This window comes from Leptopilina boulardi, unplaced genomic scaffold (assembly GCF_019393585.1).
Source record: "Leptopilina boulardi isolate dan_hultmark-lab unplaced genomic scaffold, ZJU_Lbou_2.1 LbouV2_210, whole genome shotgun sequence".
Classification (NCBI taxonomy): domain Eukaryota; kingdom Metazoa; phylum Arthropoda; class Insecta; order Hymenoptera; family Figitidae; genus Leptopilina; species Leptopilina boulardi.
In genome coordinates, this window is record NW_026137764.1 from 1,722,416 (window position 1) to 1,739,915 (window position 17,500).

At 25.9% G+C, this 17,500-nt stretch overlaps 1 protein-coding gene across 2 annotated transcripts in view; it reads right to left on the minus strand.

Annotated features, from left to right (window-relative positions):
• Positions 1–12,369, minus strand: part of LOC127278666 (uncharacterized) — a 54,956-nt gene extending 42,587 nt beyond the window's left edge. For both annotated transcript variants that reach the window (XM_051300479.1, XM_051300478.1), the window contains exons 1-2: positions 12,158–12,369; positions 2,712–2,772 (exon numbers count right to left, since the gene is read on the minus strand). In XM_051300479.1, the coding sequence (XP_051156436.1) occupies positions 2,712–2,764 (53 nt within the window). In that variant the 5' untranslated portion in view covers positions 2,765–2,772; positions 12,158–12,369. The remainder of the gene's footprint in view (positions 1–2,711; positions 2,773–12,157) is intronic.
• Positions 12,370–17,500: the final 5,131 nt, after the last annotated feature.

The following is a 17,500-nucleotide window of genomic DNA, read 5'->3' on the forward strand; positions in this document are numbered from 1 at the left end:
TTTTTGACGCCTTTTCGATTGATAAAATGTATTTTTGAATAAAAATTTTTTTTTGACCACAAAAAATGAAAATGAAAAATAAATTCGATTTTCTTGGAGTGAAAGACACGATATTTTTTTCTCTAAGGTGAAACTATATGTTTTTATAAGAAACAACCCGAGCTAACGTTTTTATTTAATCCCGTTTTTCATCCAAAAAAGTCAAATTTATTTTTCATTTTCATTTTTTTTGTCTAAAAAAATTTTTTTTAAATACCTTTAACCAATCAAAAGGGCGTCTAAAAATTATCGAAATTTTTTCCAAAAATTTTGTTATTCAATTATTTAAAAGAATTATTTTTTTTTCATTTAATTTTCATATATATATATATATATATATATATATATATATATATATATATATATATATATATATATATATATATATATATATATATTTAGACTAAAAGATTATATTCTAAATAAATTCATTTTTTCACCTTTATAATCCGTGCAGAAATTGTTATATAAAAAAAAAGGTAATATAGAGTCTTAGTGTTCAAAAAGAAGACGTGTTAATGATAAGATTAACATTGTTGTGTGGTTAGAGTACACGGCTCGCAACCCAAGGGTCCTGGGTTCGATCCTCCATGTGTTCGAGATATTTCAATATTAATTTTATGTATTTTTATATACTGTATATATGTAACAATTTTAAATAGAATATAAGTAAGAAACAAAAAAAGTATAAAAACTGTCATTTATTTAAAATAAAAATAATCTCAAAAAAAGCATGAGAGATAGGGAAATCTGATCAGTACTTCATGAGGCCCACATTTCAATTTCTGCACGGAAATTTAAGAATAATAAAATCATCTATATTTTATTTTCAAACATTTCGTGTTGGAACAAATATATTGTCTATATGGGGTTCAAAATAATTTTACTAATCACTTTAATATACGAGGAACGATAGATATATGAGAGATTCTTTTTCAATCGCCCCAGCCCAAAAAGTCAATGTTCTGGGATTGGCTTCATACTTTGGTAAATTGTTGTCCTATATGATAGTAATAAATCCCTAAAATATAAACTCATTAAAAACATATTTGTAGAAAGTAGAGGGGGTTGAAGTTTTGACGTTAAGGGTAACATTGTCATTTTCAAATCCGTTTAACTATGACAAAAGTTAATGGATTTTAATTTATCTATAATGAATTTTATTGCATTTTTCACGTACTTTTCAAAAATGTATACAAAATTTAAAAAAAAAAATTTTTTGACCCCTTTTTTTTCAAAATCAACCCTTATTTTTCGATTTTCACCCCTTCGGGAATTTTTTTTTGTTTTTTTTTTATTTTCATTGGAAAGCTGAGGTTTTTTCCCATGAGTTATGTAAATATGAAAATGGGACAACAATAATTTTGTGAGAAACATAATATTAAATTAGGCGGTGCCTATCTAAATCCTCAAAGATGATCTCCAGGTACACCCCTTATCGGCACCGCCTACTTTAATATTCTGTTACTCACAAAATTATTGTTGTCCCATTTTCATATTTACATAGCTCATGGGAAAAAACCTCAGCTTTCCAATGAAAATAAAAAAAAAAAAAAAAAAAATACCCGAAGGGGTGAAAATCGAAAAATAAGGGTTGATTTTGAAAAAAAAGGGGTTAAAATTTTTTTTTTTTAAATTTCGTATACATTTTTGAAAAGTACGTGAAAAATGCAATAAAATTCATTATAGATAAATTAAAATCCATTAACTTTTGTCATAGTTAAACGGATTTGAAAATGACAATGTTACCCTTAACGTCAAAACTTCAACCCCCTCTACTTTCTACAAATATTTTTTTAATTAGTTTATATTTTAGGGATTTATTACTATCATATAGGAGAACAATTTACCAAAGTATGAAGCCAATCCCAGAACATTGACTTTTTGGGCTGGGGCGATTGAAAAAGAATCTCTCATATATAACTCTCTCCTGTAGGAGGACGTTCCCCTGCATTTCCAACAGTAATTAAATATGCCTACGCATTTATGTTAAATGAATCAAGTGTTGCTCTCCGCAACGGTCCAAATAAATGAAATAAATTTTGTTATCATTGAGTGTTGAGATAATATAAGAAGTGTTTATTTGTGTCAAACAAAACATTTTATTTAATTCAAATATTCACATTACCTTTGTAATTTAAATAAAAACTTTCTTTGATTGTTACTAGAAACAAACATATTATTATTGTAATAATATAATTGTACTAAAATTAATTTTATTGGCTTAAAAAATAATTTATAAAAATATGTAATAAATGCGAATAGTTAATGTGATAAATAGTTTATTAATGAACTATTATTGAAGTTATCTCCCCTACAGCATCGAAACTTTCCTAAAGATTTATTTGAAATGTTCGGAATATTTAATTGCAATGTTTAGTGAAAATTATGTAAAGATTTTAATGTCCCACTGGAATAAATTTTTAGCGCGAAACTTTCCTGAACATTTAAATGAAATTTTCGCCTATTATTCAACATTTAAATTTTTACACAATTTTCACTAAACATTGCAATTAAATATTCCGAACATTTCAAATAAATCTTTAGGAAATCTTTAGAAAAGTTTCAGCACTGTGGGGGCTAAAAAAGTTGAAATAATGTTGCTTTCTCTGATATTATTTTTTATTTAAAATGTTTTTATATATAGATATATAGATACTTGTATTTCTCACCTAGGCTCACGAGTGGGGCTTGTGTCATCGCCACGTGCTTCCATTCCCGACATATTGGCTTCTAAAACAATAGAAATAATTTTTTAATGTCAAAAAAATAAACTGTTGGTAAATTTTTGGAAGTATTTCATTAGTTATTAATTGGGAATAAAGTAAAATGTTCTTTAAATTTAAACAAATATGTATTTAAAATTATTAAGTAAAGTTTTAAAATTAAATTAATTAATTTTTTTATTTTTATTCTCTTTCTAAATAAGTGCAAACAAAATAAAAATATAAGTACATTGAATCATTTTGCGTTACATAATATTATGAGATCTGCGTTTTAGAAATTTTTCCCTTCGTTTTTTCCATGGTTACGCTTCGCGCTCTATACCAAGAAACAATCCGATTTCAAAGTTTGTATAAGTTTATTAATGTTATGATGAGAAACGCATATTTAGTCCTTCTCCCTACGTCACCATCAGCTTTGTTTATGTTCTATTCTTAGGCAAAGCTAAATTGAAGAACCTAATCCAAATTATAAATTTGTTTTGTTAAAAAATAGTTAATTAAAATCTTAAAAGTTTTCACAAAATTTAATTATAATATTGTTCATTATTTTTATTTTGTCGATGAGTTTAGCCACACATTTTTAAATGAAGAACTAAATTTAATTAAATAAAAATTTTTTTCAATGTATATTCTTTAATTTTTTTGAACAGAGTATAATTTTTCAATTATTAATTTATTCAAATATTTATTTATTTACTATGTAATTGGCAAAAATGTCGAATTAATGCACAGTTTTTTAAAATAATAACACGGTGCTACAAAAAATTTTTTTTAAATATACTTCTTATGAAACCTATTGGAGGTTGTAGGTCACAAAAAACTAAGAAGAATGGTATATATAAAATTCTCCAAACACCCCTAAATTTTTATTTTAGATCCAGAAAACCATGTTTACGTATGTTTATGCATAAAAACCTTTGTATCTTTCTTATTTCTGCACCGATTTCAAAATTTTTTTTTCATTTTGAAGCTGAAAAACAGAGCTTTTTAGCCCATATTCGATATTTTTGTTTAAATTAATATTTATATGAGAAAAATTACAAAAATGTTCAGAAGTTGTCATTTTTCTCGCAATTTTTCAACTTTAACTGATGTTAACTGTTTCTAGCGCTATTAAAGCGTATTAAATTCTGCATCCAACAAGCCCTATTTGAATAGATTTTGTAAAAAATTAACTGAATTATTGTAGTTTTTCTCTTTACAGGTCTTGTACAAGAAAAAACATTTAATATTAGTATACAAGAAAATGTACATGTTCTTCTACATATTCTTATGCAGGTTCATGTACATGTACTCACACATGAAATCGTTCATGTCTTTGTACAATTTCATTTGAAAAAAACTTTTTTTAAAAAAAATTTGAAATTTTATTAATTTAGAACCATTAAAACTTATGTATGCTAAGAATTATTGCACAGCTGTAAAGTTGTAAGAAAACTACTCCGCTGTCTATAAGGTTTTTTATTTTTATTAAACGAAGACACACGGAAAAAAAGAAAAAGTAATTTTTACTACTTTCATAGTAAAATTGGAACTGTCCGAAGTTTCTGCGCATCTCTGGCAACTTTTACTCAAAAAATAGTAAAATTTACTATTTTTGTAATAATTTTTACTATTTCTGGAGTAAATTTTACTATTTCTGGAGCAAATTTTACTATTTTTGGAGTAAAAGTTGCCAGAGATGCGCAGAAACTTCGGACAGATCCCATTTTACTATGAAAGTAGTAAAAATTACTTTTTGTTTTTTTCCGTGCATAAATGAACATGTACAAGAAGATAATTAAAAAAAAATAAAATAACAAAAAATAAAAATTAGTAAAACCTTCATAACTTGGAGTATTTTTATCCAATCGTGTTTGTTTACAGTTCATTTGTAAAATTAATATTTGTTGAAAAAACTTATTGTTAGCATGACTAACATGAAATAAAAACTGTCAGAACTTAACAAATACTATACACAAACAATTAAGAATGAAAAAGAAAAGAAAACTATAATGTTCTTGAATCAGCTACTAGAGATGTAAAGAGAAAAACTACAATAATTCAGTTAATTTTTTACAAAATCTATTCAAATAGGGCTCGTTGGATGTAGAATTTAATACGCTTTAATAGCGCTTTAAGTGAACCGTGTAATCAGACTGATACTTAATACATTAAATGGTCGAGAATTTAAAAAAGTTTATATAAATTCAGAAAAATTTTTTGCATTCCAGACACTATAAACTGTATATAAACGATTCAGTTTGCATGCTTTCCGAGCATCTCAATATCAAAACTCTCTCTCTCTCTCTCTCTCTCTCTCTCTCTCTCTCTCTCTACGTGACCTTCCTTAATCTACTAAAAATTGTTTAAAAAAAAAAAAATTAAATAAAAATACTTATCGCAATGATAAATGAATATTGAAAAAAAGAATATATTAATTAAACTCTCTCATATGAAGAACATTTAAAAATAATAAATTTTGTATAATTATTGATGATTGAAAATACTTCACGTATATTACAATTAAATTGGAATTCATGTATTGAAATTGTTATAAAATATTTTCTATCTCTGTTTTTCGTAACGAGAATATTATAAAACTGTAAATATAAAAGAGAATATAAAAGAGAATGTCGATTTTTTAAAAAATCAAATAAATAAACTATAGGTAAATATAGACAAATAATTATAAATTCGAGAAACAAAAAATTTTTAAATATATTTTTTTTAAATAAAAAATAAAAAAAAATGAATGAAAAAGTAAAGATAATATATTACATAAATCAAAGTTGTTAGTATTGTCATATAAATATACAATATTAGGGATTATACCTTAGATAAAAAATGTTGGTATAAAAATTTTACTTTGCTCTCTCTATATATATATGCGATACGAAATATGATGGGCTTTCCCTATAAATTTAATGATGAACATTACATGACCCTCCAATAACCATAGCAATTTCAAATCCTCGATAGTGACTCGATACGTAAAAGTTGAAAACGGTTCTTTTCAGACCAAAATTCTTTTTCACTCTTCTTCGCAGGCTAAAGTGAATAATGTCCCTTTTTATCTTTAGAATATAAAAAAAAAAATGATCAAAAGTCAAAAAATTCCCACTGTTACTATTAAACTTTATAAAAGAGCTAATAAAAAAAAAAAGATGAAGAAAATTTTTTTTTAATTTATATTTATGCACTTATTTAAAAATATCTAAATGCAATTTATTCTTAAATTTAATATATTCTACTTTTAAATTAAGTTGAATATATTCTAATTTAAAAAACATAGTTAATATTTATGAAATATATTCTTAAATTTGGAATATATTTTTTTTATTTTGAGAATATGACATATACCGAGAGGGAATTTACTCTGGTAGTCAAGTGTACACTTGCCTGGTAATACTCGGTAATAGATGTAATATCTGTAATATTTTGTAATGTCTTGTAATAATAAGTACACACTAAAAAAGAAATCTTGATTTCAGCCTATTTTTGAGGCTGAATTTAAGAGCATTTGAACCTTCGTGACGTCACAAATCATGGCGCATGACACGCAAACTTCTCAGGTATGTGAAAAGCACAATTTTGAATATTTTTTAAAAAAACCTTTTGGAAAATGTTCAGAATAACATAGACTCTGTCTGTTATGTGCGGAAAATTCAAAATTTTGCGTTTAAAACGTTTTTTAAACAATGTTAAGGTCACAAATCATGGCGCATGACACGCAAACTTCTCAGGTATGTGAAAAACACAATTTTGAATATTTTTTAAAAAAACCTTTTGGAAAATGTTTAGAGAAACATAGACTATGTCTGTTATGTGCGAAAAATTCAAAATTTTGCGTTTAAAACGTTTTTTAAACAATGCCTACATATAAGCAATTCGTGTTTTTTTCCTTACTTGTGATAACCAACTTAAACATTGTTTAAAAAACGTTTTATACGCAAAATTTTGAATTTTCCGCACATAACAGACAGAGTCTATGTTATTCTGAACATTTTCCAAAAGGTTTTTTTAAAAAATATTCAAAATTGTGTTTTTCACATACCTGAGAAGTTTGCGTGTCATGCGCCATGATTTGTGACCTTAACATTGTTTAAAAAACGTTTTAAACGCAAAATTTCGAATTTTCCGCACATAACAGACAGAGTCTATGTTATTCTGAACATTTTCCAAAAGGTTTTTTTAAAAAATATTCAAAATTGTGCTTTTCACATACCTGAGAAGTTTGCGTGTCATGCGCCATGATTTGTGACGTCACGAAGGTTCAAATGCTCTTAAGGTGTAAACGGAGTCAGACCAATTAAAAAAGGACAGACTTATGCAAAATATATGGGCTTAATTTAAGGTGTAAACGGTTTAAGACTTTGTTTTTACTGTGTATATTATTGTGTAATACCATGTAATATTGTGTAATACTTGTAATATTGTGGTATTATAGTGTAATACTTTAAAAAATTTAAAGAAAATTAAACCAAAAAATGTTAATATAAGTAAAAATTTTAAACACTTGTTCAAATGTAGCGCGGGAGTTATATAAGTTATATTTATCCTGTTCTTTAAAAGAAAGTTCAAAACATTTGAAATAATAGTTATTTACGTTTTAAAAAAGAGAAATTTATTATTTTCTTTTATAAGTAGGGTAAATGCAGTAATTGCGGCGCGATTTAAGTTAAAACACCTTTGAAATAAAAAATTCGACATTTCTATTGTATAAACTCAATTTAAGACTTATTAAACTAAAAGGTTATGTTATTTAGATGTTAAAAAAAATGTTTAACTTTATAAAAATCGATTATTTAAACAAATATGAGAAATTAAAACTAATACCGTAATTTCATATTGCGGCGCGTTTGTATCAGTTTCGGTGACCAAAATTACGTGTACTTTGAAGATACTTTGCCCGTCGAAATTGGAGCCAATGGAAGTATTAAAAATGTTTCAATTACTGCGAGGGAAAAAATTTGATCTCAAATAATTTAATTAATAATTGTTTAAATGTGCATCTTCATTAATAATTGTATCAAAAAAAGATTAAAATAATTTTTTTTAATCATTTTGCAACAGTTATATTAAATATAATAGTGATAATAGTTATTTTTTATGAACGCGCCGTAATTGATGCTCTCGTCGTAATTGATGCACTTACCCTAATATTTAAAAATATTAAATTATTTCTCTATTTCTTATTTTAAAGTTTTACTCTTAAATAATAATTTTAAGTAATTTTATTGAAAGTTCTATACATATAAGAAAGTGCTATTTGACCTGTAATATTTTTTGTAATAAAGGGTAATACTCAGTAATATATGTGTAATACTTTGTAATACAGTAATATTTTGGTATAGTAGTATGTAATACTTGTAAAAAGTATAATACTAAGGTAATAATGGTAATATGTGTAGTTGTAGTCAAGTGTATACAATTTTTACTAGTAAATTCCCCCTCGGCATATACTAAATTTAAGAATAAATTTAAATTAAATTATTCAAAATTAGGATAAATGATTAATTTTTAGATAATAAATTGTTTTCGGTATTCAATGGAAAAGATAAAATATTTTTCATGTCTTTCTTTGTAGGATTTAAAATTTTATTAATTATTATTATTTTTTTTTTTTGACAAATTTTATTGACTGCTCAATAGAAATATGCGATTTAAAATACAAATATAAGAAATGCGATATTACAATCTCGAAATATTCAGACAAAATTCTTTATCTTTATCCGCTTTCTTTCCTCACCTTTGTCAACGTACAAACTTATTTTATCCCGCAAAGATGTACATTTTTTTTACTATTTGTTTTCATAGGATTATAGCTTCAAAAATCAAAAAAATATACATACAAATAAATAAATTGCATTGAAATATATATATTCGTCAATAGGTTGCTGCAAAAAATCTCTGCTCTCATTTATTAATCTCTTAATATTTTCTTTATATTTCATTACTTTTTAATGGCGAGATTAATTTTTATTACCATCATTAGTATAAGTTTACATAGTTGTGAAAAGAAATATAAAATTTTTGTTTTCTCGCTGCATATTTCAATTGCGTAAAATCTCTATACATATATGAAAAGAATCCTTCTATATTGCGTTTAAAAGATTTATGTTTGTCGAGATAATTATTATATCGTGTTTTGTCACGTAATCTTGGCTGTGCAAATTTTAAGAAGAAATCATTTTTTTCATCCCTGCTGGATAAAAGAATTGCAAAACTTTTCAAATATATATATATATTTATGTATAATCTTTCTGTAAATCTTTTACAAAAAATTTAATGAATGACTTTACATAAAAATTATATTGAAATAAAAAAAAACATTTTTTTAAAAACAAATTTTATTTTTATTTATTTATTTTAAAAAGAATTTTTTTTTTACTAAAGTTTTAGTAAAAAAAATGACTAAAAATTAGTAGAAATTTTCACTAATTTAAATTTAGGGAGTAAGTAAAGTAAATTGTAAACTGCTTCAAAACTAAATAATGAAAAAATAATTATATATACCCAAGTAGAAATGTGCCACTGGCATAGTACTGACCCAACACTGCCAGTCAGTATAACGGTACTGACTGCCGTACTGGGCCAGTAGTGGACCAACCCTGGCTGGTAACGCTGTCCAGTACTGATTTTGTCCCGCTCACCAGTACTAACGTAGTACTAGAATAATACTGGCATAATACTGGCAAAGTACTCATCCGGACTTAAAATCTCACTTTTTTACAAAATGCTAAAGCACGCTTTCCAATGCAAATTTCATCCTTATTAGCTTATTACTCCCATTTTTACCACGAACAGGTAATGTGAAGCCAATAATAGTTAATGTTATTTAGAATATATAAAATATTATTAACAATAAATAATTAAAATAATAATGATCATTTATATTAATTAAATTATTTTATTTTTAATAAATTATTTTACAAAAAATAATTTGTGTTGTAAATTTTTTTATTTTTTTAAATTCATAATATTTAATTTTTTTTACTTTGCACTTATACTTAATTTAATAATTATTTAATAATTGATATTACACATGAACAAATATTGTACTTATAACACTTAAAACTAAGAACGAAAAATCTCGCACGCATGGGGGATCGAACCCTAAACCCTTAGAACGCAAGTCAGATACGCATACCGCACAGCCGCGCTGGCTTGAAGTGCTGACTTGAAGTAGTTCACCTAATACAAAAGTTTTGATTTCAAAGTTTGTATTATCTATTGATCACGAAAATAAAATGAATTTATTCTTAAATTTTTTAAACTCACAAAATTTTTTCAATTTTTACAAAGATTTAATGAAATAAAACTGGATATCAATTTCAGTTAAATATTTTTAATAAATTATTTTTACCGTAAATAATATTAAAACAGACAAAAATGATTGATGAATTACATAATTAAAAATAAGTTAATAAAAGACGACTGTAAAATATGAATGGTGAAAAATTTTTTAAATTTAATATTTAATTATTAATAATATTTAAAAATTACAGTGAAAAAATTACATTTGCTTTATTTTTAAAACTATTAGAAAAAAATTCTCAACTTATTGTTATTGTATGCATGATAAATAACTTAATGCACATATTTCAATGAGTACTAAAATAACTAAAAAAACATAAATATATTTTATATAGGTATATAATAATACATTACAATTACATCCAAAATTTTGAGGGAAAGTATTCGAAAGAAATTAATATACATTTTTTTAAATAAAAAATCATCGTTTTCTACCTATTGAAATAATTTAAAGACTTTTTCATTTAATGTTTTTTATCACCTACATAGTACTGATTCGGTGTGAATGACAGTGTACTGCCAGTACTGGTTTTAATATTTTTTTACCTCCGACATAGTACTGATTCAGTGTATTAGTCAGTACACTGCCAGTACTGAAAGTCAATACCGACAGCCAGTATTGGATCAGTACCATGCCGGTGTTTAATTACGGCGAGCTACGGATATTTCTACTTGGGTATTCAAGTAATTTTCAAATTTTGATTGTGATGTTAAGGATTTATGTAACTATAGCAAGAAATCGGTCCTCAGAAACTATTGCGGTTGACAATCAATTAATTGGTTGGATCAGTCAAGCTGCGAACTGTTGCGAACGTTCAGTAAAACGAAACAATTGGTTGCTACAGCCAATAAATGTCTGAACCATATTTTACTAATTGCTCTGGTAACTATATATATATATTTTCATTGGCCACTTTCTCAAGTTTGTTCAACCGTCGTAAAAGCATTTTTTTTTTTATATATTTCACGTCAATCGTAAAAACCTTTTTTAAACAATTTTAACACCTATCAAGAATTATCTCAGAGAAAAAATAATTCAATTATTATTTTATGACATTAAAACTGAATAGGATATAATAATTAGTAATAATAATATTAATAATACTTAATAAATTAATTAATTTAATTAAATAATAAACTTCACTATACTTTAAATCTGAATTAATATATACAATTTTAATTAGTTTAAATTAGTGACTAAATGTTTGCTAAGAATTTGTTAAATTTGTTAATTTATCATTGTTATTTTATAATACAGATCTTTTATTTCAATGTTGTTATTAATTTCGAACTAAATAATGTATTAATAAACTTTAATAGTTAATAGTCTTTTTGACTATGGGCTAAATATTTTGTTACAAATAAAAAAAAGTTATTATTAAATTAGCAAAAATTTTCTTACTAAATTAGTAAAATTTAACTAATTCATAACAAAAATTCAGTCACTATTTCAAATTAGTTAAAATTTTTACTAACTCAGATTTAGAGAACAAATAATTAAATATTGGTTAAATTGAATTTAAATCTGAATTAGCGGAAAGTCATCCTCTAATTTAAATTTATTAAAAATTTCCACTAATTGAAATTAGTAAAGAACTTTTTACAACACAATTCAAATTCAGAGGAATTAATTTATATAATTATTTTGTTACTTTATTATTTATTTTTAATAACTTAATATTATATTACTGAAATTTACAATTCTTAAATTATTCAATCGTTTGAAAAAATAAAAATTTCCAATAGAGCTTTAAATTTCAATTGTAAATATGACATAACAATAGTCTGTTAAATATATAAACAAAATTTTCATATTAAATTATACAAGTTTTTAGTAAATTTTACAATTTATCTTATTAAACTTACTATACCAAACCTCTATTATTAAACGACTTGTTGATTTAACAAGACAATTTTCTTTTTCTTCAATTTCCACAATTATTGTAAAAAAACTAATAAATATTAATTAAACAATTAATTAATTACTTATACGATATATTGAAAACAAAACTCATAATAGAAAATATTTTCGTTAGTGAATGAAAATATATATAAAAAAAAGAAACAAAGTTTTAAATTTTCATTATACTTACAATTTTGTAGTAAAAATCGAATGCCTCAGTGAGAATAAAAAATTGCGATTACTTCCAATGGAAAATAAAATATAAATCCAAGTGATTTCTTGATGAATAAAATCAATAGATCTAACTTCATTTTGAACTTTATCATAATCACGCGACGCGTTTCAGAATTCGACCGGTTGATCCGTGTTAGTATAAAAGTTAATTAATCGCAACATGATGCAAAAAAATTGATGCTACTTGATTTCCATTATTATCTATTCTTTGTTTATAATTACATTCATTGTAAGCATTTCTTTTTTTACAAATTGAAAAAATATTTTTATTTTTTTTTTATCTTGAGTTATTTTTTTTGTTAAAAAATTATGCCAATAAAATATTTAAATATATATGCAAAATACAGTTAAATTGTATTTTTATGTAAGTCGTTGCCGGAATGGGAGAAGAGGGGGTGGGGGGTAATGTGGCAAATTGATGGTTGATACGCCAAAACTCACGTGCCTGCGTACGTACTACGTGCATGGGTGGTGGAAACGTACTGCCGAGTATCGTTTCGCGTAAAGGACTTGGTGCAATGTCAGCCTCGTCCCTAAACCACCCCTATCGTCACAACGAGTTTGCGCCCCTGTTTCAGGGCGAAACCTGGTCGGCCACCACACTATGTATTTTACGAGATCTTCACAACCGGCAATATATATATGCTCTCTCAGGTCCTGGGCAAATTGAATACTATATATTAATATTAACTTTCCCTGATAAAATAAGCAACGAAATTTATATTTATATATATATACCTCAAATAAAAATAATTGTTTAAAACTTTGCTACATAAAGTCATGTAACTTTCCAGGCATAGGTTTAGAATTACTGATGTAGTACTGATGTAGTACTGATGTAGTACTGATGTAGTACTGATGTAGTACTGATGTAGTACTGATGTAGTACTGATGTAGTACTGATGTAGTACTGATGTAGTACTGATGTAGTACTGATGTAGTACTGATGTAGTACTGATGTAGTACTGATGTAGTACTGATGTAGTACTGATGTAGTACTGATGTAGTACTGATGTAGTACTGATGTAGTACTGATGTAGTACTGATGTAGTACTGATGTAGTACTGATGTAGTACTGATGTAGTACTGATGTAGTACTGATGTAGTACTGATGTAGTACTGATGTAGTACTGATGTAGTACTGATGTAGTACTGATGTAGTACTGATGTAGTACTGATGTAGTACTGATGTAGTACTGATGTAGTACTGATGTAGTACTGATGTAGTACTGATGTAGTACTGATGTAGTACTGATGTAGTACTGATGTAGTACTGATGTAGTACTGATGTAGTACTGATGTAGTACTGATGTAGTACTGATGTAGTACTGATGTAGTACTGATGTAGTACTGATGTAGTACTGATGTAGTACTGATGTAGTACTGATGTAGTACTGATGTAGTACTGATGTAGTACTGATGTAGTACTGATGTAGTACTGATGTAGTACTGATGTAGTACTGATGTAGTACTGATGTAGTACTGATGTAGTACTGATGTAGTACTGATGTAGTACTGATGTAGTACTGATGTAGTACTGATGTAGTACTGATGTAGTACTGATGTAGTACTGATGTAGTACTGATGTAGTACTGATGTAGTACTGATGTAGTACTGATGTAGTACTGATGTAGTACTGATGTAGTACTGATGTAGTACTGATGTAGTACTGATGTAGTACTGATGTACTGACGCATCGATTTTAGTGAAAATAGCAAATTTATGATTAATTATAGAAAATCAAGGTCAAAATTCAAAAATTTTAAAAACCGAAATTCACCACTGGAAAGAGCATGAATAAACCTTCAGAAAACTTACTAGCCAAACTTTTTTAAATTGCATTTATAGACATAAAAAATTTAAATAGTAAGCGGTGTGAGGGAAAATTGATAAAATTGACCCCCCTCTATCTCCCCCAAAATTTGCAAAAAGTCAAAAAAATTTTTTGGGATATTTTACTATCAGGTAGGACAACAATTTCCCCAAGTTTCACTTCTTTTCAAGAAATCAATTTTTTAACTCAGGACATTACACGTAAAATGCCTCATATATATATATATATACACCTAGAGCTTTTTTGTAGAGAAGCACTTGAATTTTTCGATAAGTGCTTAACGTGATCGTTGATCGACGTCGAGACAGTTTCCGATGAACGCAAGTGAACTTGCTTTACAGCCTCGAGGACAGGCGTTAAAATATCTCAAGTATCCACTTTCTGCGCGTTCATTTCTACATTGTACTTTTCGATGAGGGTGGACACTAATCACTCTTGATGTATAAAGACATGATGCTTTTGATATAGTCGAGGCATTTCCCAGTCCCTGATGTAAAAGTACCAATGATTTTTTTGATAAATCTTCAATAATTGAAAGAATACAAGAGAATTATTCTCTTAAATGTTATTATTAAAAGAAAAAACCTTCCACGTATTTTAAAAAGCATTTTCATTCATTTTGAAATAATTTAATATTGGAATTCGCGTCAAACTCTCTATTTAAATAGATTTGAAGATACACATACGTTCACCTGTGAATTTGACCTAAATTTTGAGGTTATGTTCGCCGTTTAAGCTTTAACCTAATTTTTGAGGTTATATCCACCTCTTGAATTATGACATTTGGTCTAAATTTTGAGGTTTTTATTTGATTCTTGAAATAGCGATGGCGATTTTTTTTTAATATAAAAAGATATAGGTATAATATATTATAAATTAAAAAAAAAACATTTTGTATTTTTAAAAAAACAGCTTGGTTTTTTTATCCATTATAAAAGAAGATTTCGTAATTTCATAAAAGTCCCTTTCTATCATTATATTTTTTAAAAAGTACATATGACAATTTTTTAGTTTTTTCATGTGAAAAGCCCCCGATTTGTGTTGCAATCATCCTAGCAGAAAAAGAGCTTTGGGATTTTCATACAGTCCAATACATAAATACCAATGTATGAGCTTTTCTAGAAGGAAAATAAAATATATAAAAATGAAATACAAGAGAAAAATTGTGAATATATGTACATAATATATAAAACTCGACTATATGTTAGAGAAAAAAAAAAAATATTTCGAAAAAAAACATATCTTGCATGTGTGTCACGATAGGAAAATACGAAAATAATCTGATGCTTTTTCATTGTATGTAAAATAATTTTTTATTTAATATTAATTAGGTATAAAAAATTATTTTTTAAACATTTGTTAAAATTTTACTTTAAATCAAATAATATAATAAATTTATAGGCACATTCGAAATAAAATGAAAACGAAAAATTATTCTCGAGAGGAAGTGGAGAAAAAAAATTCTCCTTAATAAATTAAAAGTTGAGCCTTAAGCTAAGGAAATATTAAATATTTTGGTAGACGAAAATTTTATATAAGAATTATCCTATACCTATATAGAGATATAAGTAGAGTGGATGACTTCCACAACTTTTATTTGGCTAGACTGGTTGGCGCTACGGCTCCAGTAGTCTCTCTTTTAGGGAGGAACTAACGTATAGTAGGAAGGTTGACAAACTAGACGTGTGTGTATTTATTTCTTTATGGCTGTAATTGAACGAAGAATGCATCATAAAACTATTTCGACAAAGATCCCATACAATCTACTGATTGTCAGTTGCTTGGTTTTTCTAAATTTTTTTTCTTTTATTTAAAAAACGAGATTTTCTTGGATAATTTTTATCACTTTTTTTTCTTTTTATTTTTTTATATATCACAGTTAACCACTTGACTGTTGATGACCCATATATGTCCAAAAAAAGTCGTGCCACCTTTGTGATTTTGGACATATATGTCCACATTAGAAAACAAATACTAAACATAATTAGAATTGAGTGTATACTAAAGTTTTTGGGGTTGCTGAATCCGAATTTGAGGTCAGAATTAAAAAATTCAAAATGGCGGACTCAATATGGTGTCCAAATTTTAAAAATTGACTTGATTTTCATAAAAAAACCCTAAGTACCGAATTTTGAACGAATCGAATAAATTTTAAATTTTTTCCACTATGTTAAGTGGCCATATTGGGTCCACCATTTAAAATTTTTAAAATCTGACATCAAATTTGGATTTAGTGACCCAAAAAACCCCCGAGTCCTAAATTTTGAACGAATCGAATCAACTTTTAATTTTTCCGCCATATTGGGCTCGCCAAAATTGCTTGATAATCAGTTTTTACACTATTCAGAAATTCAATTTGAACTTTTTCAAAAATGTTGTATCTTAAAATAAGACATATTTCCTCTTTTAAAATAAGATTCTCTTTTTTTGATTATGAATTTTATTTTTATTATTATTTTTCCACTTAAAAATTTTGAAAAAGTAATAATTGTAACTTTTTTTTAATTTCACACACACATATATATATATACGTATATATATATATATATATACGTATAAATCTAGAGCGCCAAAACAAATAATTTTGCCTCCTCAAACTCCCTCATTCACCCGTATGGACCAAGTACGTTTTTCCTAAATTAAAGTTCACCATGGCTTCCAGAAACCCAATAAGAACATTCGCAATGTAAATGACAAATCATGGTACACAGATTTTCTCTCTTTTATTTATATTGGTATATATATAAAACTTAGCAATAAATTAAAACATTTTATTTTAATTACAGTTTTAAATTGTTAATTAAATCAAATACTTTAAATAAATACTCTCGAATTAAAGCATCAAGAGAAATTAATTTATACTTTTGGATTTTCGTCTGTTTTATAAATTAGTTTCAATTTGTCTGTTGTATTTAAATTTTGAAAGTCGAATAAAATTTATTTTTTACAATATATATATATATATATATATATATATATATATATATATATATATATATATATAAAACCTAACATAGTAAACTGAATAAATTCAAATCGTTGTGGATAGGTATTGCTGAGGGATTTGAAGAATATAAATTTTACAGAGACATTGTCATTCATATAGACTATATATAAATTCGAAAAAAAAAATTTTATTGAAACTCGAAAAGTTTTATTCGTTAAACAAAATGTGTATTGTTTTCTTTTTATTTTATGATTTCTAAAAATTCTGAAAATTTATTTTATTTACATAAAAAATAATTAAATAATAAAAATTGATATATGCAAATTGTTTAACTTTATTTTTCTTTTTTCATATACCTTTTTTCATTGTATTTACCAAATAAATTTTCTATTTTTTTATGTTAAACAACTAAAAATGTTTAAAATATTTCACTTTGTAATTAAAACAAAAAAATAAACTATTTTTTCGCTTTTTAACTAAATTATGGTATAATTTTTTGCCTTAAACGAGAATTTTCA